The following is a 22,623-nucleotide window of genomic DNA, read 5'->3' on the forward strand; positions in this document are numbered from 1 at the left end:
AAGTTTGTTGAATGGCAACACTGGGGTGTAAAATCGTTTCCTCACATATTGCGAAATAAATGACATAAGACACATGGCACATCTTAAAATGTCAAGTGATTTAGATTTCCCGCGGTAAAAGCATTTTGTTGTTTAATTGTCCTGTAATTAATTGTGTATTATTATTGTTAGTTCATCGTAAATCATACAAAGTGAAATATTTTTTTGTTGACCATCGTAAGTAATTTGTTCTACAAATCAAGTTTTTGCTTACATAACCCTACTTATTTCATGATCAGCAGGAGACTCAGTTACGACATAAAAATGGCAAATAAAAGACGTCGGCAAATTAGCGGTGACAATCAAACTAAAACAAAGAGAGCAAAATGTAAGTGTTTCTATTATTTGAATATATTGAGGTAAATTGGTTCAATTTTCAGTTACCCTCGAAAGTGTGAATCTTCCTACAACTACTACTGAAGGAGTAGTACTAGTAACTGGAGCAGGAGACGTGGGTCAATTAGGCTTGGGGCCTGATGTTTTGGAAAAGTCTAGACCGGCTCTAGTTGAGTTAAATCATATTGTCGTTGATATCTGTGCTGGAGGTATGCATACAGTTTGCCTCACTAAAGAAGGGAAAGTAAGTATTGAATCACAAGTGTCAATTCATTGATGCACTGCTAGTAGTTTTATATTTCTCGTTGGGGTAATATTTGGAAATCAATCAAATATGTGAGTTCATATGAATTGGGAAGTTCATCGTCCATTTATGACGTCTACTGGACATATTGAAACTAAGCCAGATGTTTAACAAAAATGAAGTTTTCATATATTTTTGTGGTTTTTGTGTTCCCTATGAGTGAAAGTAATTAATTTCATCTATTCATCAGATTCTCACATAGCTCGGAATTTCACTAATATCTAGCGATAAAGTGTTTCTTGAATAAAATAATAATAATAAAGGACTAAATTTTATTGAAACATTCTGCCATAACGAAACACAAGTACAAAGAAACGCTAGATGAATATCTTGCAGACAAAACATACATGAAAAATGTGATTTTTCTGAAATCTGTGGATTTCTATTGGAAAATATAGCTCTTGATTATCCAAACTTGATGTCTGAAGTCAGTTGATGCTGCTCAAAAATGATAATGATATGTTAATGATAATGTTAATTTGTTCATTCTATATGACAACTTTCGGCTATAACATAATGTGTGATTGCTAATTTTAGGTGCTTACATTTGGTTGCAATGACGAAGGAGCCCTTGGAAGAGTTACTGATGGAAAGGAAGATGCTGAGTTTGAAGCAGGAGAAGTTGAACTACCTGCAAAGGTAATTCAAGTTTCTGCAGGTGATTCACACACAGCAGCATTGCTGGAAGATGGAAGAGTTTTTGCATGGGGGACCTTCAGGGTAGGATTATTTTGAAATATGTCTGTTTTTAAATGCTTACCTTCATAGAATTGCACTTTTCATTTTTTTATCTATCTTTTTCTAGGATTCACATGGTAACATGGGCATGACATCAAGTGGAAATGAAAAGCTTCCATATGAAATTATTAAAGATAACATTATCATAAAAATAGCATCAGGTGCTGACCACATAGTATTTCTAACCAATCACGGCGATGTATATACATGTGGGTGTGCTGAACAAGGCCAGTTAGGTAGAACCTCAGAAAGAGGAAGTAGTCGAAATGCCAGAAATGGAATCGGTAAGGGGCAAATAGGTATGAAATCATCATTTAAACATCTATTTGTTTCAATTGAATGCTCATTGGGATACAATAATTGTTTGTTTCTCCACATTTTCAAGTGATGAAGGTTTCACTATAAATATAGAAGATATAGCATTTCAAATCTCTCTTTTCATTAAGGAGAGACTAATTTTACATTGCTGTATTAAAACCTAGATGATTCTAATTTTAACAAGTGATTTTCGAAAGATTGTAACATTCCAAGTACTCTTCTGGGTGATACCTATTTATCAGTTTTGATATTCTGTTCATCCCTTCATACTTCATACCGTTTCATACTTAATCCCTTGTAGCTTGATAAATTTTTCATTCCAAATTGTATAACTCCTGCTGATTATTCAAGTTACACGTACTGTGAGATTTTCACTGAACAGTTCAACCCCAACACTTGTCAGTATGAACACGTCTAGGGAAGCTATTGTATAGTGAAAAAAGTGTTGCGGTTTTGTAAAATGTTCAGTGATAATATCATAATGCAAGGTTACTTGATTACGTTAGGTATTTTTATTGAGGGTTGGTCAATTCCATATTCCTGCTGTTGTTATTACAAGATTCAAGAGCCTCAGTGCTGCTGTTAGTGTGGTTGCTGTTATTTCCAAACAAGCAAATCTTTTTACTTTGCCTGGTTTGTGAATAGTAGTCCTTTTTTAATTTTTTTTCTAATAAGTTGTATACAATATTTTTGAATTATATTAAGTTCTGAGTTGGAAGTAATTCATCATTCCTGCTATTGTATAGTGAAATATGCATAATCCTGAAGATTTTCAGTGTGTTTTCACCTTTCAAATATTTTTGATAATTATTTGATGATAATTAATATTCAATAATGCATGAATTTGTTGACTCCATGTTGTTGTCTTGTTGACCAGCTGCAAAAAATTATGCATTTTTTTTATTTTACAGCAAAACTTCTTCATCCATCACCAATCAGCCTAAAGCCTAGCTTAAAATTACATTTTGACAATATTTGGGCTGGCACTTATGGAACATTTTGCAAAGTAGCCAATAGCACTGACATTTATGTTTTTGGACTGAATAATTATAATCAGCTAGGTAAGATTTTTTAATTTAGATTGCAACGAAGAATACTAGATGCCTGAAAAGTTCGTAGGCTAACACACAGATGGCGCTTCTAGTATTAAATATGATTTTTAGTCAACCCTAATTTTCAAAAGACAAATGTACAAATTTAACAGCTGTCGGACTATTAGTTTGTGTGAAAAAACTTTTGTTAGTTTGAAGAAAATAGATAAAAAGGAATTTCATGTGTAAATAAAGCATTACTGTTGGAAAGTGGTTTACTGAGTTTAAACAGGGTGAAAACTGATGATGATACACACAGTGGATGCCCCAAAGAGTATGTTACTGACGAAAACATAAAAAAGTCCACCAAATAATTTTGAAAGGCTGCAAAGCGAAGTTGATCGAAATAGCTGAGGCTCTGAAGATATCAAAGGATCATGTTGGACATATCGTACATGAATATTTGGGTATACGAAAGCTTTTTTAAAATTGGGTGCCATGTGATCTCACAATCGACCAAAAAAACCACAAAGTGATAATTATAAGCAGTGTTCCACCAAAAACATCTCAACTTTGAGTCGATATGTGAAATGAATGAAACATGGCTCCATCATTTCGCACCAGAATCAAACGATCGCCATATGAGTGGACTGCATGTGGCGGACATGCACATGTCCGCATGTTATAATATTCAAGGACTATCTTGTAAAGGGAAAAACAATCAACAGCGATTATTATATATCGGACCCATTTGAAGAGAAAAAAGTGATGTTTCCTCAAGAAAAGGCACTATGTCAAATTGTCTACACATCCACGTATTCTCCAGACCTGCGTGCCAGCATGTTAACTCACGAACTTTTCAGCTCAACTGGTATTGCTCACTAGTAACACAGACGTTAACATTTTGTACTTTTTCAGGTTTGAAATCCCAAAATCCTCACTTTATGCCTACATTGTCAAAAGAGTTTTCAAAATACAAATGGAACTTGATAAGTAGTGGACAGCATCATTCAATAGCCTTAGATGAAGATGGAAAAGTGTATGCTATTGGTAGAAAAGATTATGGCAGGTTGGGACTAGGAGAAGGCTGTATGGATGCTGAAGAGATTCAGTTGATATCAACATTGGAAGATAAAAAAATCAAGAATGTTGCTTGTGGATCTGCCACATCATTTGCTGTAACTGAAGATGGTAAATATCAAGACTCCAATAATTTGGACCCTGTTTGTTCTGCAATTAATATTCATAAAGTTGACGAGTATTCCATATGAATGTTTTCAACAAATAATTTGTTGCAGTATTTTCGAGAACCATTATTTTTAATTGAAATTCACACACAGACTAATGATTTGATAAGTCAATATGAGAATCATCTCCAAATTATTATTAAGATCAACCAAGACTGGATGTAAGCATTTCCTGTAATTGGGTATCTCCTGTTGGACATACGTCTTAGGTTGCTTTTTCTAAACTTTCCGCTTTCAATTTTTGTGTCCCATTGGAGATTTATATTCTTTGACCAGTCACATTGAAGTTTAAATAATCTCTATATAATAAACAACAGAACAAAAGAAATATACGATAATGATGTTACCAGTCTTTTCAGTTCTTCAAATAAAAAGAAGCATATTTTTCACTTTTGAATAACATTTTGTGAGAGTGTGTTGAAATTATATCACTGTATTATTTTTTTAGGAGATTTATATGGATGGGGAATGGGGACCAATGGACAACTGGGGACAGGTGAAGAAGATGACTTGGAAGTACCAACTCTAATAAAAAGCAAGCAACTTCAAGATCGAAAAGTATTTAGGGTTAGTAGCGGAGGCCAGCATACAGTAATTTTAGCTATTTCTAACTCAAACAATAATCAAGGTGACTGCATTTAAGTGAAATAAAAAAATTTTTGAAGCGATATATTGTTGATTTATTAAAACTTTGTTAATACAAAGTATTGACTTTTAGGACTGAAATGGAAATCAATTTTGTTTTTTATGACATTATATATGAAGAAGAACATGAAAGGAACAAATCATTTTTCCTTTTTATACAAAAGTAAACCATTTGATAAATTGATTTGAAGGGTTAGAAATCTTTTTTCGATTCTGTTGTTAATCTTATGGAACTTCAAATATTCTGCAGAGTATTATTTTTCCTTTATATTTCAAAATGTGACAATTATGTACAAAAATCATTAATTTTTTTGAAACCATTCAGGAATCCTTACAGAAGTAACCAGAGAAACGTAAGAATATTTTTGCATAAAAAAAGAGTCAATATTTGATTGAACTAATAATTTTTTGAAGTCTTAGACTTGTATGAACAAGTAGAACTAAATTTATATTTTTTAACTCAAAAATTTATATAAATATTGAATTTTCAAAAAATTCCATGTGTTTAAAATTGTTTAACCATAATCCCAAGATGTTTTGTTGATTAATTAACTTTGGTTTATATTATGTTATTATTGCATACATATTTTAAACAGTATTTTGTGTAATTGTGTTCATCCTTAATAAATGTCTCACTGCCATATCTTATTTTATCAATTGTATTATGAAGTATTTATTTAATAAATGATAAACTCAGTGATTCTCATTTCAATATCCTATTCGCAATGAAGTTTTGAGTTGTGAATTGAATTGGTTTATTCCAGAACGAGGTCTGTTCAGAAAATAGGTGAATTTTCATTCATTTATGAATTTCTATTTTGTCCCCTTCAAAGTAGTCCCCCTCAGATAAAATACACTCGTGTTAGAGTTTTGTCCAATCTTCAAAGCAGTTCTAATATGAGCTCTCTCAGCAATTCGATTTTAATGTCATCAATCGTCGTAAGACGCCATCCTTTCATGTGTTCCCTCAATCTTGAGAACAGGAAAAAGTCGCACGGGGCCAAATCTGGTGAGTACGGTGGCTGAAGGATGGTTATGGTGTTGTATTTGGACAAAATATATGAACAAGCAATGGCGAGTGATCAGGTGCATTATCGTATTGCAAAAGCCATGAATTTTTCCATAATACAGGTCGTTTTCTTCGTATTGCTTCTCGCAAGCGGCGGTAATCAAAGAAAACAGTGAGCAAAACCTCGATCGAACTTGTCGTGCTTTTTATGGTCTTTGCTTTCCTAGGTTCTTACACTGGGACAATTGGTTTTTAGTTTCTGTGTCATAATCATATAGCCATGATTCATCACCAGTTAGGACCCTTTTAGGTAAATCAGGATCGACGTATGCGATCCAATTTTCTTCACTTTCTCAACATTTTCAACGGTTGTTGATGTGCTGGGGTGTTGAGGGCAAGCGTTGTCATTCACATTCACACTTTTAATTTTTATGCCTCTCAATAACAAACTGAACACGCTAAATAGTTGAAACTGTGAACATATGTTCACAGTTTCAGCTGTGTAACAAAAAACTGTCTAACATAATGAAACTGTGCAACAAAATAAAACTATGTAACAAAATAAAAAATCCCTAATTGAATGTACGTAGCCTGTGAAATTTGAACATTCACATTCTTTTTTGAACAGACTTTGTATAATTTTAGTCAAAACTTTTGACTTTTTCTAAAGTTAAAGATATATAAATAACTTGCAGTTGCAGTTGCAATAAGTTGCAGCTGTATGAACTGATGACAATTTTTGAATTGTAGGAGCAAATCCGAATTTCAATTTGAAGAAAATTGAAGTCATGTTCAAAAACCTTTTTTTTATAAGCTGAAAAACTCATTAATATACTTGGTATATTTTGGCTTTCAACATTTTTTACAAAAATTTTACAATTTTCCACAACGTGTGATATTCTTTCACTCAGATTTTAGAAACTTGATTCAATTCATAATGTAGATCAAATTATGTAAAAATTGTAATTTCTCCAAAACTATCAAATACCTACTATGATAAAATGAGATGAGAGAGTGAGAGTTGTTCCAGAAAAAAAGGACTTACACTTGTTTTTCGTAGAAAACTAATATACTCATCTTTCTATATCACTACAGAGGTAAAGTATTGTAAGCTTTTTTATGAGGTTTCCCTAATTCAAACAATATAGGTTTTCATCAATATCAATGATTATGACTTATTGGCATTTTATGCAAGATTAATATGAAATGCAAATTTGATATTCCATGATATAAAGAGGTTTGCAGTGAGCTGTAGGCTTACCTTTGTGAATGTATGAAACTGCTCTTTTCTCAGATACAAGTATAGAATTCATCAGTTGGTTGTTGCAGAACCCCAAAAAGAAACGACTTATCACAGATAATGGATTATATGTATCCAAGGACAAAAAAAGCACAGGTGAGATTCCATAAGCGAAAAGTAATCAATTTTTCTGAATTAAAACCCAGTACCCTAGTTATTCAAACTGCAGTAGTTGTTTACAGCTGATTCTCGGCCTCCCCCCACCACTATGACGTATTAATTGCTTTTTTTATTGGTTGTTGTTTGGTGAAGTTTTTTTGTTGTGCAGTGAAGTCAAGGCGTTGTGACCTTGAAGTGTCTGGTGCATGGATCGTTCAGATTTTTTTTTCATATGAGATTTTGTGTGTTTATGTGTGTGTGTAGGAGAATGCACGGTACAGGGTTTCATCATGTGCTTGTTTGTCTATGTACAAACATACGTCTGCATACTTCGAAGATCCTCCAAGTAATAAATGCTCCATCGGTGTTAGGGTACCAACTTAGTAGTGGAGTGACGTCACAGCAATAACCGTTCAACGGCTAGAGAGCGACATGTTCACTCCACGACGTGTGGCAGAGTAATGCATATTCATCGGTCTGCCCTCACCTCTCCCGAAGCGATGAAGGTTCGCTCTAGCCCCGCTATCGATGGTGACACAACGGCAGCCGAGGACCGTTTGCCTAGCGTCTACCCTCTCCGAGACCGCAACGACCATTGCTTGCTCGTACCGGCAACTGTTATCGCATCAAGTTGGGAGATGGGCTTGGCTGTGACGTCAGGCATCTCTAGTGGATAGCAACTAGCAATGTGAATCTTTCACGGTTTCATGGTGGGGGTGACTCACACTGTTTAATATAAAAGAAATGCCTGGCACACTATGAAATCAGTAGACGAATATATCTGCAGCAGTTAGCAATTGGTAGAGTGTTATTCAGTTCGTAATAGAAGGAAGACGGTGAGTGTATTTGTCTGTTGGAAATTGTTTATATTTTCATATATATTTTCATCATGTCCGTTTCAAAAGTAGACTTGAATAAAATTAATAATTTGATTGTACAGGAGGTTGAAATACTAGAGCAAAAGGCCTTATCATCATTGCCAATTGATGAAGTGTACATAATTAAAAATATGTCAACTTATTCTACACGATTTGGTAAATCAATTTTATTAACTTTGCAAGATGTGAGCAATGATAAATTATTTAAAACATGGCTACCAAAACGTATTTCGTTGCAATTCAGTGATGACGATATATCTTGTATCAACTCATCAGGTGGTAAATATACGATGATGTATTTAGGACAGAGCCAACAAAGTTTTGCTGGCATGAAAACGCGATCTCTAGTCAAATTCAATATGATTGAATAATAGTAATAATTTATAGTGAATTTCTTTAGGTCATAGCTTACAAAGTTTTTTTGGTGTGAAAACGATAACTCTAGTCAAATTCAATATGATTGAATAATAATAGTAATTATAATGAATTTCTTATTGTTTTATTAATATTCATATATTAGATGATAATTATATGGAAATATAAACATTACTAACTTAGTTGAATACACTCACTTTGTAACTACAAGTAAAATGGGAATGTGAGTATTATATCACTGAAAAATTGGAGGTTGCTTATTGTTTTTTTTATTCGATTTCAGTTCCACCATTTAAAGATGTGGATGCAGTACGCAAGTCAAGATTGGGTCGATATTGTAGATCTCAAATCATCGGTTCAACATTTGTCGTCTAAATTGAAGGTGTTGGGTGATGGAGCCGAACATGCAAGCGTTTATGATATGAGTGTATGCTATGATGAAAAACAAATCGAATTATGCCTTCGTGATGCTGAGAACTATTGGAGTGGTGCAGAAGTTTGCAACAAATTTTTGGATAATGAATTGGAATTGTGGCAACTTTGTGAGGTTATGATTGAACTGAACCTAAGAAGATTCCTGTATAGCCTCCAACCATACTTGCCAGAATGGATTATTCATCACTTTGAATTGAATGATGAAAATCGAGAGGAAATTGAAGATGGTCGCGAAAATGATGATTATGAGGAAGAAGTTATTTTAGATAGTCTGTATGTTCCTGTAAATCATAAATAATGTCAAATAAAAAACTTTGTATTATTTTCATGTTTTATTTATTTAAATCTGATGAAATACAATAGAAAATGATTACAAAACAATAAATATGATATAAAATACAATACATGATATAAGTCAGTTACAAATAAAAAAAAAAAGATCATAAAACAGTACATGATAGAGTGAAAAAAAAAGTGTCAATATCTGCTATGAACTGAACCATCCAATGCATTGTATGTTAAAACTGTATCATGCAAAATCAATGCATATACTTTAGTGTTGTCTGGAAACTTGGTCTTCCTCGTCTCAAACTCAATCTTTATATCAATAGTTGATGATTTTGTTGCATTCGGTTGATGGGAACAATCGATGACGAATAGTGGATTCTCTCTAAATTGTCCAATGTCCATCAGAGGTTCACTCATATCTTTATCATAATAACTTCGCTGGAAACTCTCAAAAGCATAATAAGCAGGAGCATCAAGTTTTTTATCGAAATTCAAATTCCAACGCTCATATGGATAAACTTCAGAATTCAAGTATACTCGAATACTATTGATATCAGCAGTTGTGAATTTTGTAATATCTTGTGTTCTATCTTCAGATGTGGTAGTACTTTGGAATGCGATGATGACAAAACGAGGAGTTTCCAATGCGTTAGTTGTTTTGATGGCCCATATGTCTGAAGAAGTCCCACGTAATGATGGTAGTTCATAGAGGTCCCACATACGATACGCCAACTTGATTTTGGCATTCAGACCGCTTTTGTTTATTCTACTCAAAAGTTTGAGCTTGTGTTTATCATCTGGTACAATATGCCTTATTTTCCATTCGATTTTATTTATTTCCAAATCAGCATCAACCTCACCTATATATGAGTTTTTGAATGATCGAGCGATAATCAAAATCAATTCCTGTTTGGCATTCAAGATACTTTTGTTGTAATCTTCAGCAAAACCCATCAAATATTTCAGTGGTAGTTTTCCACTAAAAACATGACTGTTTGTATCCAAGATATCTTGCTTCAATTGTGAAAGTCCCCAACCAGATGTCAATAATGTGTTAGCATGAGATTGTCCAAATGATATCATGGTTTTCATTGTAGATGTTATCCCAGGTTTTCTAACAACAGCCACTTGTTCACCACCCATTTCATAACGAATTTCGTCAAAGAGAAATGCAATTGCATTATTCGAGAGATAGCATGTTTTCGCTACATCTTTGGGGGTGAATTTACCTTCTATGTAAATGAAGCTCTCGGCAATATCTAGTATAACATCTTGATTATTGATTGCAATTCTGATTTCATCCGAATTCCTGAATAGCGGTGATCCATAGGGCTTATATGTGTGCTCATGTAAACTTATGAGAGAATGATCGAGCACTGGTTCATTGAATATATTCAACTTTTCATTGTTTGTTTCGAGCACCATTGTTATTTTCTCACTTTCAATCCAATCGATTTCAAAAATTTAAGATCACTCACAGACAGAGCGTTATGTGCTAACTGTTTAGCATACACTTGTGGAATGAGCTTCTTTTTATGCACACCTTTCTTTTTGATAGTGCAACTCGTTTGGGATTGTTCAATGCGATTTTGTCTATTATAAATGAAACCCATAACAACAGTTATTCGATTTTCTTCAATTCCAAAATAATGAAAATCTCTTCTTCACTTCCAAAATCGATAAGGTTATTTTTTTCATCCAAAATACGCACTGTAATGTTGTGAATCAATTGACGACCTTCTGGACTGACAGGCATATATATAATACTGTGTGGTTCTTTAGTGAGATTGTAGCCAGGTTCAACATCAATATCGAATGAGAAAAGAATGTGGGATTCTTCACCATTTATATATGAACCAGATATTATATTGCAATCTAAGCGGATAAGTCTCACAGTTGTAATGTTTATTGGTAATGATGATTCATGTATCTGATTTGGTGGAAATATTTCATGAGCGAACCCCATCATTTCTGCTATTGAATTTGGATGTGTCAGATCAATTTCATATTTGGATCGCATTTCACATTTGAATGTATTATTATTGGCGTGTAGATAGAAAATATCATCTGCAACGACATCATTTGGTTTTTTATCATGAAACAATCTGAACATGATATGTTTCTGTATGACGGCATTGATCTCTTCTATTTCATAAGCACCACATGGAATTTCAATTGTCAACTTTTGGGGTATCGATGAGTTGTCATTACTGATTCTAAAACTAACTAAGTTATTAGCTTCAGTTATATTATTGATTGTATTGCACCCATAGAATCCCAAAAGTCCTAATCCATAACGACTGTTCCTATCCAATTCAATTGGTGGAAAAAAATCCGCACTCAAGACACTTGTCCCGACAGCTTGTAGCTCGAACTTTCGTGACATGACTGATGAATATTTTGAAACACATTTCAATTTATTATTGTACACAGCAACAGCACATTTGAGACAATTTACACTTTTTGGAAGGTGTTGTATTGTAATAAGTATCATTTTTATTGATACCAATATTCACATCCTCTATATTACAAATACAACACATAGATTTCCGAGGTATAGGACCGTCATTAACATCCGATTCTGAATTTTGATCGTGGTGGTGGTGCTCATAACAATATCTATGTTTCATTATATCGATGTCATCTTGCAGATGCTTAGGCAACTTTTCCCAAACATATGCAATCTCATGTGCAACACATGCAAGTATCACTTCCTTAGGCATATTTGCAAGCATCACTTTATCCATTTTTTTCAAGGTACCATATTTTGAAAACATTCTAAGTGAAAACCCCATTCCCTTGATAGCCTCCCGATCCAGTTTTGGTGTTGAATCCATTTTTATTTGGAAAATTATTTAGAGAGAAACTGCAAGCACAAGTGACCACAGAGAACTGTATTAAATTTCTGTTGTCGATCATAGTTATATTTGATTTTTACATTCGAACATTTTCGAAAGAATCGAGTCAATTCCAATGGTGGGGGTAGATCTCCAAAACTATCGAAATATGTGACTTCTTTCCCACATTTTTTATATGCCACCCAATGTGTTCCTGGTCCACTTATTCCATCTAAATTAACAATAGCTGTCTCGTTTTGTTTTGGACCTGAAGATGGTAATCTATCACGCATAAAAACACCACGAAAATGTGGAATTTTCATTTTTTGTGCATAATAACTGAGATCGAGATCAGTAAGAGGCCTCTGAGGTAGGGGTTCAATTAGTTTTTTGTTTTGTTTGTGGCTTTGTATGGTTTTAAATATAGTCCTAAACCTTTACGGTATGGTTTGAGATATATTCCACTTCCGCGTTTGCCTAATGCTACAGCCTCCATGGTTTTATTGTGACGATTGGCTTCCATTAAAGCCGCTCTGCTGGCTTTTGCCGAATTCACGGCCTTGGTAATACCAGCAGCGGCTCCCGCCAAACTTCCTAGTGCGGATAGTCCAGCAAAAATTGGTATCAATGGTAAAAGTCCACCGATCTTGGGAACAGGAATTATGCGTGGTGTGCGGATTTTCTTCTTTCCACCGGCAGCTTTAAGGTATTTACGTGCCGCCTGCAATGCCACAGTGATAGCTTTTTTGCTATTATTCGTCACAAATTGATTCCCACCAGCTTTCTTCAATACATTTCGCACTTTATGGACTATCCCAGCACCAAATGCAACTTTTTTAATTTTATTTTTCTTCGTTTGTTTCCTCTTACATTTTTTCTTATTGGTACTACAACCCATGCCCATATGTCTTTTCGCTTTCATAATGTTGGTGACAAGTAATGCAGCTGCTCTTTCCCCAATACTCGCGTCCTTCGATTTAACCCTATCCCAAGCGCTGTATTCAAGTTCTTTGTCGGCTAAATGTCTTGCTGCAAGATCGGATGGATGCTTAGAATATTGAATATCGTGTTTTTTGCATTCAATATCTAATTTATTGATTCCAGGGTCGTTACGAGCTAAACGTTGTTTCAATTTTGTACCCGGTCCACAGTATTGATAACCTCCGGGTAGATGTAATTCGAAAGGAAGTTTGTTTATTAAATCATTAACAAAACCACAACCTCTTTTAATTTTACGATCACTTTCAATACGTCCGTATCGTTTGATGGTACACATTGAAATGAATAAGCTAATAACATTTATATAGTCTCCAACCACGGCACGATGCGCATTGTAAAACAGAAAGAAAAGTTTGCTGTAGATAATCTAGATGAGAAATTTGGTTGTGGATTGAATGGACAAAGGGTATTCAGACATGGTCCACTACTTCCATCATCAGTTCGAGGACTCATTATAGGACCTTCAAATTGTGGAAAGACGAATGCAATGATATCACTATTAACACATCCACAAGGACTGAGATTTAGAAATGTGTATCTCTATTCGAAATCACTCAATCAACCTAAATATCAGTACTTGCGAAGTGTTTTGGAACCTATAAAAGGATTAGGTTTTTATACATTCAGCAATAATGCAGAAATAGTGGAACCCTCCGACGCTAAGCCTAATTCTGTTTTCATTTTCGATGATGTGATATGTGAAAAGCAAGATATTATTAGATCATATTTCTGTATGGGACGTCATAAGGATGTTGATTGTTTTTATCTAGCACAGACATATTCACGGGTACCCAAACAGTTAGTGCGTGACAATACCAATTTCATTATAATGTTCAAACAAGATGAGACGAATTTACATCACATTTATTCAGATCATGTTTCACCCGATGTAACATTCAAACAATTCCAATTGATGTGTGTTAAATGCTGGGAGGACCAATATGGATTTCTAGTCATTGATAAGGATAGAAAAATAGATGAAGGTAGATATCGCAAAGGATTCGATAGTTTTATATACCCATGATCTTGTTTTTGGAACTTATTCGATCACTGAATATTGTAGTGGTCACTTCACCAACGAATTAAGCTTTAATTCAAAAAAAGGGCATTATGAATACAAAAAAAGATCCTGAAAATAAAAACAATGAAATAAATTTGAAACGTCAACTAGTAGAGACAACAGAAGCTGTCAGGCAGAAATTCAACTCTATCAAGAATGATAATATTGAAAATCGTACGACACTTGAAAGATTGTATGAGCCCATAATGAAACCATTGAATGTTTTATCATCAAACGCTACTTCTAAATCACCAGTGTTATCACCAAATCATGGAACTGTTCAATCTACTTCAAATTATCCCATGAGTACTCCAATAGGAAGAAAACAATCTTTTGGTAGTGTATCATCTGTGAATAGTGACACGAGCACACTTCAAGACGATATGAGAACAACTCTATTCGAAACACCATCATCGTCCCACATCGATTCCTCGGATCCTGACATCTCACCTGTTATGAATGAAAGTGGTGAAGATGTTTTGATGAAACATTTGAATAATATAAAATCTAGAAATCCAGCATATGATGGAACATTTGGCGTACGTTTGGATCCAATTACACAAAAGCTGAAAATGGGAAGTCTAGTGGTAAATTTCAAAGATGGAAACATTTCATTTTGGGATGCTAATAAAGTGAAAAAATATGAATGCGCAGGTAGTCCAGAATTGTATGATATGATTTTTTTGAAGAATCCACAAGATGTTGATAATGAAGAAACTCGTCAAGTATATTCCAAAATATTGAAAATAACGAATGCTCCATATAAACAATATCATCTGAAGAATGGTTTTAAAAATACAAATTCTAAAAAATTTCGTGAAGTTATCAAACCTCTATTAGACTCACGACAATATCCAATAAGAAGTAGAAGTAAAATTGGTGGAGCACTCAAACGAGTGAAAATGGAGAAAATATATAATTCTAAACCTGTGAATTATGTGTACTGGAATTCACCGAAAGAGTTAGTTGCTCGCCTACGACTATTGGTAGCTTCAAAGTCAGCCGGACATACCGGACATGATAATGAAATAATTTCAATAATTGAAGAATTACGTGAAGAAGGTATAATATATTAACATATTCACATGTAATGATCACTGTCACATCATCATTCAATGCAGTAACATTATCACTTTTTCTCTTTAATCATATTGAAATAGAATGACTAATGAAATAAGTGATGTCAAACGACAAGTTGTTAATGAATTACATAAACCTGCAAGACGTAATTTTCGTAGAAGAATAACCACCATCAAAGGTTTTGCAGATCTATGGCAAATAGATTTAGCTGAACTGCAACCTTATGCAAAAAGTAATGAAGGATACCGATATATACTTGTAGTGATAGATTGTTACTCCAAATATCTGTGGACTGTAGCAGTTAAAGATAAAACAGGTAGTACAGTAACTAATGCAATGAAACATGTACTGAAAGAAGCCAAATACTCCCCCAAACACATACAAAGCGATCAAGGGAAAGAATTTTTCAATAAAAGCTTCTCATCTCTCATGCGAGAATATAATATCAATCATTATTCAACATTTAGCACAAAGAAGGCAGCTATAGCAGAAAGAGTGATTCGTACAATAAAGGCATGGCTCTACAAGGAATTTTCGATGAGAGGTCACCACAAATGGCTTGATATTCTTCCAATTATAACTAGTAGATATAATAATAAAGTTCATCGTACAATAGGTATGGCACCCATCAATGTTGATTCAACAACAAAATTAAAATTCAAGGGTATCAATGGAATTGGAGGAAGACAAAGTAAACCCAAATTCCAATTAAATGATATTGTACGTATAAGTAAATACAAACATATTTTTGAAAAGTCTTACACTGCGAATTTTACCACGGAGCTATTCAAGATTGTTAAAATTAATAAAACCATCCCAACGACTTATAATCTTGAAGATATGAATGAACAGCCGATTAGAGGATGTTTTTACGAAGAAGAGTTATTACGAACCGAGAATCCTGACGTATATCTGATTGAGAAGGTGTTGAAGAGAAGAAAAAATAAAGTATATGTAAAGTGGTTAGGCCTTCCTAGCGAACAAAATTCTTGGATTGATGAATCAAATATGGTTTAAATGTATATAATAGTGACTTTTATGAATAAAGTAATATTAAAGTTCATTATTGTTTTCATTTCAATTATAAGTATGTGAACTGAAAAATATTGCAGCGGTAAACATTGCCCCAGCCATTCGCAATGTTCTGTGTATACCAAACCAAATTAATTGTATACTCCATTCCCGCTTATATTTTTCAACTCACGATATTGAAAACACATTATCATTCCCAAAACTAATCGCCGTCACTTTGAAATGCAGTATCCAACTCTTTTTGCCAATTATCTCTCACTGATAATGCTGTCTCATAAAGCTTAGTCGACTCCTCAAGCTCAGCCTGAGCTTGCATTCTCGAACGTTGATGGAATTGCTTATCTTTACCAATTTTTGAACGGAGTTCATCAGCATCTTTAGACATTCTAGCCAATTCAACCTTCGCTAATGCAATTTTGGCATCTAATGCTTCAAGAGTTTCATTATTAGCATTAATAGCTCGCTCACTCTTTTCAAGTTCAGCAATAGTCATCTGTGCCTTTACAAGACGGCATTTTGCTTTCCTTTTCATTTCCCCAAACCGATGGAGGGGGCTGAAAGAAGATAGCGGTTCAGCTTTCAAATCACTCTTCATTTCTTTAGGAGTACCTTTTGGCTTCCTCTTCGATCTGTCACTTTTCGTTGCGGGTTTTTTCTGTCGCACAACACTTTTGGATTCTTTCTTTTCTTTAAAGTCAGTGACAATCGATGAAGATGCCTTAGTAACCTTCCTCTTGATTGTTCTAGATTTCTTATCAACACCAAGAGGAAGGGTAGATGAAGAGTGTTTGAGTGATGATAATTGCGAAACGATCGGATTTTCAATAATAATTTGCTCATTTGGTTCTGGCACATCTGCAAAGTTAACGAAGTCGTTAATATCAAAATCATTTATCGAATCTTGACTCGATAAATGTAATACTGGAATATTTTCAAAATCAGTCTGATCGATATCAACAAGTGGTGAACCATCTTCAGCAATCAATAGCGGCATAGAGCTCATGATTATTAAGGTCTGAGGAATGATATGTGATAGCAATAGAATGTGGATAGGAAAGGTGATGATGTTACTGAGACCTCACCATTTATAGAAGAAAATAAACTAGCGCATGCGCTCTTTCATCAACTGACACATGCGCTCTCTCACTAAACTATTCACGCATGTAACAATCTTTGTCATTCAAGAGGAAAACTTTGTGTTGCATGCATGTATTTTTAAATGTTAGAAAATAATACAAATAAATTCAAAATATATATATTTATTAATAATAGAGGACAATAACGATAATAAAAAATGAAAAATGTTAATATGTCTCTGTGGATGTGGAACTTTCTTTGACTCTATTCCTCAATAGTTGTTGCTCGTGCGTCAAACACCAACATTGAAAAAAATGGATTCTCCTATTGGGGTAGAGTTGACCAACCTTCTCACACAGATCCCAAGTACTTCTACATGCATTGCATACATGATTCCAACAATTCATGGAATATGTATCACAACGCAAACAACGTTGCAGTGGAGTTGGAACGGCAGCACAGGTACCACAAATATTTCTACAGATACCTATATTGTTAAATATTATAGGTTCGGAACACTTCAGACACTGTAACTGTTGTTGACGATAATCCGATTTTGTTCGCTTCGGTGGATGAGAAGGAGGCGATAGTTGAATCCGCAACACGCAATCACTACACATACCAGTACATGGATTGATTGAATCCTTAGGTCTACTTATTTGACAAAAGTAGCACACAATAGCCCCTGCAATCATCATTGGGTAGACACACACTTTTGGTTTTTCATTCCACTCTTTTGGAAACGGCATTTTACTAATTCGATTAGAAATATTAAGAGATGACTTACAGAAACTCTGAATGCTCTCTCCTATACCTACGATCTCTATTTATACAAATCAACATCATGTGGAAGTATAGTGGGATAACTTCTCCTACTATTCCACTCTAAACGAGTCAAGTGGGAGTCGCATCACCTCCTATATAAGTTGACTTGCAAACCTAGAGTTCATTCATTCACTCTCTACAACTGTGAGCAAACAACAACAAGATGAATTCTGCAAAAATAAATGCTGCATTAAATAGAATAGCTGCTGTTGATGAAAACAATTGGATAGACGAATCAGATGATGAGGATGTCAATGTTCCGCTAGAGGAAGTAATAGTTGAAGCAGAAGATGTTGGAGTCGATGAAGATGAGATAGACGAAGTTGAAAACGAGGCCAACCAAAGCGACGAAGATGATGACGTGATGGAGTTTGAGAGGGTCATGGATGAAGAAGGAGATGATGAAGGGATAGAAGCTGACACAACTGAAGGTGATGGTGCTATGAGGATCGGTATGCGAACACTCAATGTCAGTGAGACACTGGAAGATCCCTTGGATTTGTATTGTGCATTGGATGCATACGTATTGATCAGCACAATAGATGGAGAGAACAAAAAACTATGTTGGTGCTGCTTTCGGTTTTATTCGCATAGAAACAATAATGGAGGGTGGTATGCCCATGTCAACACCCACAACACTGTCTCAATTATGGAAATGGGACAGAATTGGTGTGAAGCTTGCGAGAGGCCACTAACAAACTTCACCCGAGTATCTACATGTATTATATGTAATAATGTCCAACCTGTGGCACAATAACCGTGGACCAACTGGTCAAAAAAAAAACAACAGCCCTTTTCAGGGCTACATTATTCACACAAACAGTAGTTAGTTGTATTAGTATTCATAGATTATGTGACAAATGAATACTTTGACTAATAAAAGTCTAAGTTGGAAATTTGTTAGTCTTTGAATATCTATACATTATATGACAAATAAATTACTATTTGTTAGTCTTTGAATATCTATACATTATATGACAAATAAATTACTACTTTGACTGAAAAGTCGAAATTTGGAATTTGATAGTCATTGAATATCTATGCATATGATGAGTACTACTTTAAATGAAAGTTGAAGTTGGCATTTGTCAATCATTCATATGCATATAATGATGAATACTTTCACATACATATATTTCGTTTGAGATTATAATGTTAACATAATGTTAACAATGGTATGAATCTGTTTCTGTTTGAAAGTATAATGGTAGCTCTGAAAAGAGCTATTTTTTTATTGTTTCAGTCTTTAATTGTACCCCTGAAAAGGGCTGTTATTTTTTATTAATCCATGCAATGATATGGACTAACGCTCCTCATCTTCAGAAACAATAATTATGGTATCGTCATCTGAATCAGATGATATACTAATGATATCATCCTCATAGTAGTCATCTGAATCAGATGATATACTCATGATGTCGTCGTCGTCATAATCATCTGAATCAGATGATATACTAATCACATCATCCGCATTATTATCGTCAACAGCATCTATGTCGTCCTGAATACCTTGTTCCACTCGTTCTGCGAAATCATCAGGAAGATCATAGATTCGCTGCAGAAATTGAGCGAAGGTTGTACTCAAATGATCAGACGTTGAATCTATTTCATGTACTTGGATGGGTCCTGTACTCGACATTGTGGAAGAATGATATAGAACTGGGATTGTTGCTATATTTATATTGGAAGAAATGAAATGGAGGGGGTGAAATGTAGAACAGTGTTTGAGATTCGAAAACATCAAGAATGAAACTCTGAGCGATTATTAGGAGAAATTCTTAGTGATTATTATGGAAAAAAAAACTAATAAGAGGGGGAGGAAGGGAGAGGAAGGGAGGAAGACACTGCCCCAGCCTCGCAGTGCCTCGTGTACACCAACCAAAAAGTGTGTACTCCGTGGAAGGAAAGGAAAGGAAATGATGGACGAGTAGATGATTATATGTCATCATCGGAATTGAGGACATCATCATCGATCAGGATTGGGGATGGCGGAGGACTATCCTCGATGAGGATAGGGGATGGTGGAGGACGTCTAACGTCAAGCTCGTCATCAGCATCATCGCCAGAGTCGTCGTCGTCATCATCGTCGTCGTCGCTGCTCATTGGGACAATGTCATCATAAGCAGGGTCCCACCATCCGTCAGGATCTGGATATTCCGAATCGTCCAAGTGTCCTTCGTCACTGCCAGTGACATGTTGAACTTGCATCCTGATGTCGTGATCCTGGTATTCATATGGCGGACTGTGGGGTTCCGTGGTGGAAGAGACTACCTGTACCTGGCTGTTATCCCAGTAATTGAAGTTGTACCCCTGATCCGGGCAGCTATAGGGTTCGGAGGTTGAATCGGGTTCCATCTCGATGCTAGCTGATCAACTGAATGTTTCATCAGATGATTTCTACTTTTATACTTTCGAGAGGGAGTGGGAGAGGAGTGGGACATTGAGTAGGGGTAAATTGCAGTGAGACATAAGACATATTCAATGAGTAGGGGTAAATTGCAAAGTGACATAAGACATATTCAATGAAAGAGATACTTGAATGGATAAAATACAAATGAAATATACTTGTCGATTTCACTATGAAACATGTCTATTTTTTTATTTTTTAAATTTTCTTCACATGGAATTATTTACAAGTGATTAGAGAACACAAAAATTGATGTGAGGTATTTGTCTAGAAGAACTTGGAATTGAAATAAAAAAATAATAATAATAATAAGAGGAAGTGAAGAAAAATGCTCCAACCATCGCATTGTTCAATGTGTACCAAACCAAAAAACAGTGTACACCCTTTATTTCACTTCCTTTTCCTTTATTCAATATAAACTTAACAAATATAAACTTAAAACTACCATAATTAAATATTCCTAACTAACCTAAAACTAATCTTATATTTATACTTAATCTACAAAAAAGGGTCCATAGCTGTCCATAACCTTTTGTGTAGCTCTATCGAAGAGGTTGCCGCTTCACACCTTTCCTCCAGAGATGCAATGTCACGATCTAGTTCGGCCATTTCTTTCTCTATTTCCCTACGTCGCTTAACCTTTTCACCCTTTAGGCGGTTCATGTTAGTCAACGCGGCCTCACTAGATCGGGCAGCATGTTCTATTTCTTTGCATCTCTGTAGAAAAGTATTCATCTTTTCACTCACCTCTCCGATAGGCTGTCGCACTTGTGGCACCAACACCTCAGGATCCGCCGGTGTCGCTGGCAGCGGTGGTAGTCGCGTCACCAACGGCGACAATATCACCAACTCCGGAGAAGGACTCCTCGGAATTTCCACTGCTGCTGGTGCTGCTGCTGGTATGGAGGCCCTCTTACGAGAGGTCGAAAAACTACCTGCATAAGGATTAGTCCTATTGCAAGTAGCTCGGTACTTTGAAATAGGACCAACCCTTGCTGCAGGTCGTTGGCAAACCTTCTTCACAGCCCTGACTTCCTCCTCCTCCTCGAATAAGTCAGGGCTAGAAGATCTACACCTAACTCGCGAACGCGAAGTGGTTGCCTGGTCACCCGTCACCGCTCTCGAAGATGCTGCCTCCTCCTGGTCAGTGGACACCGGCAGAATAGACGCCACAGCATTATTCACCTCCTGTGTATTGGTTGCCATTCTGAAAAAGAAGAAATAATACAAAGTTAGTTGATATAAAAAAAATAACATTCTTAATTTACTTACTCAAATGTCAAGTTAGTCGTCGGAAGCTACTGCCTTGAAGTGGAGTGGACTGCTCTCGATGAGATGACTTCTCGAACTGAATGTTGTGTAGTGCTCTCCGGAGGGTATCGACTTCGATGCGTGAGTGGTGGGAAAATGGTGGGAGCGCACATGCGCGTTGAGGGTAGGGGTGTACATGCGCAAATGTTGGGAGTCGGGGGGGGCGGGGCTTCAGGGAGGGGAGGGGCGGGGCTTCGGAAAGGGGGCGGGGCTTCGAGAAGGGGCAAAAAACGCGCCCCGGATGCAAGTGGTGGATGTTGAGCGCTAAAATTCGGCCGCTCCGCGGCCGAGCGACCGCAAGCGACCGCTCGACCGCGGAGCGGCCGAATTTCAGCGCTCAACATCCACCACTTACATCCGGGCCGGATGCAAGTGGCGGATGTTGAGCGCCCCAGGCCGCGAAGCGGCCTGCTGAGCGATCGCTTCATGATCGCGAAGCGATCGCTTCGCGATCGCCTATTAACCTAACGTAAGTATGCAGTTAACCTAACGTAACTGTTAACCTAACCTAACGAGGGAATACTAACCTAACACCTAACCTAACGTAACTATGCAGCTAACCTAACGTAACTATTAACCTAACATAACGAGGGAATACATTCACCATGTTGGTTCCATTAATACATCATCAGTTGGTTTTGGTTTTGGTTGTATTATTCTATGATTTGGATTAATGTTCAGTCCTGGATATCCCAGTCCACCTGATGATGATGGCTTGACTTTATAGTTTCTCTCCAAAACTTCTTTATGGTTTTTCTCCAATACTTCAACTCTCTGTTCCAGTACATCATACTTTTTCATTGTAGTCCCTGTTATGTTTGACATAGCATCAAATTTTTTATTTGTAGACGCTGTTATGTCAGACATTTTTATGTCTACATCACTTGTAAGTTTGTCAAATTTACGAGTGAAAGTTATCCGAGCCTCTGCAATTTTATCGTCAAATGCTTGCC

The 22,623-nt window shown here is 35.8% G+C and overlaps 1 protein-coding gene across 3 annotated transcripts; it reads left to right on the forward strand.

The window, feature by feature from the left end:
- The first annotated feature begins 56 nt into the window (after window positions 1–56).
- On the forward strand, window positions 57–4,681 carry Rcc1 (Regulator of chromosome condensation 1). 3 transcript variants are annotated; one of them, XM_023161638.2, is made up of 8 exons: window positions 57–216; window positions 279–367; window positions 420–619; window positions 1,217–1,399; window positions 1,485–1,716; window positions 2,647–2,796; window positions 3,685–3,957; window positions 4,462–4,681. In XM_023161638.2, the coding sequence occupies exons 2-8, from the start codon at window positions 304–306 to the stop codon at window positions 4,653–4,655; spliced, it is 1,296 nt and encodes a 431-aa protein (XP_023017406.2). In that variant the 5' UTR covers window positions 57–216; window positions 279–303; the 3' UTR covers window positions 4,656–4,681. The 3 variants fall into 3 exon arrangements, with proteins under 3 accessions (XP_023017406.2, XP_023017408.2, XP_023017407.2); XM_023161640.2 differs by having other exon boundaries at window positions 1,485–1,701; XM_023161639.2 differs by having other exon boundaries at window positions 58–216; window positions 282–367.
- Window positions 4,682–22,623: the final 17,942 nt, after the last annotated feature.

The sequence above is a fragment of the Leptinotarsa decemlineata genome, unplaced genomic scaffold (genome assembly GCF_025532065.1).
Source record: "Leptinotarsa decemlineata unplaced genomic scaffold, Ldec_3_MD MMD2_tig00000035_RagTag_RagTag, whole genome shotgun sequence".
Taxonomy (NCBI): Eukaryota; Metazoa; Arthropoda; class Insecta; order Coleoptera; family Chrysomelidae; genus Leptinotarsa; species Leptinotarsa decemlineata.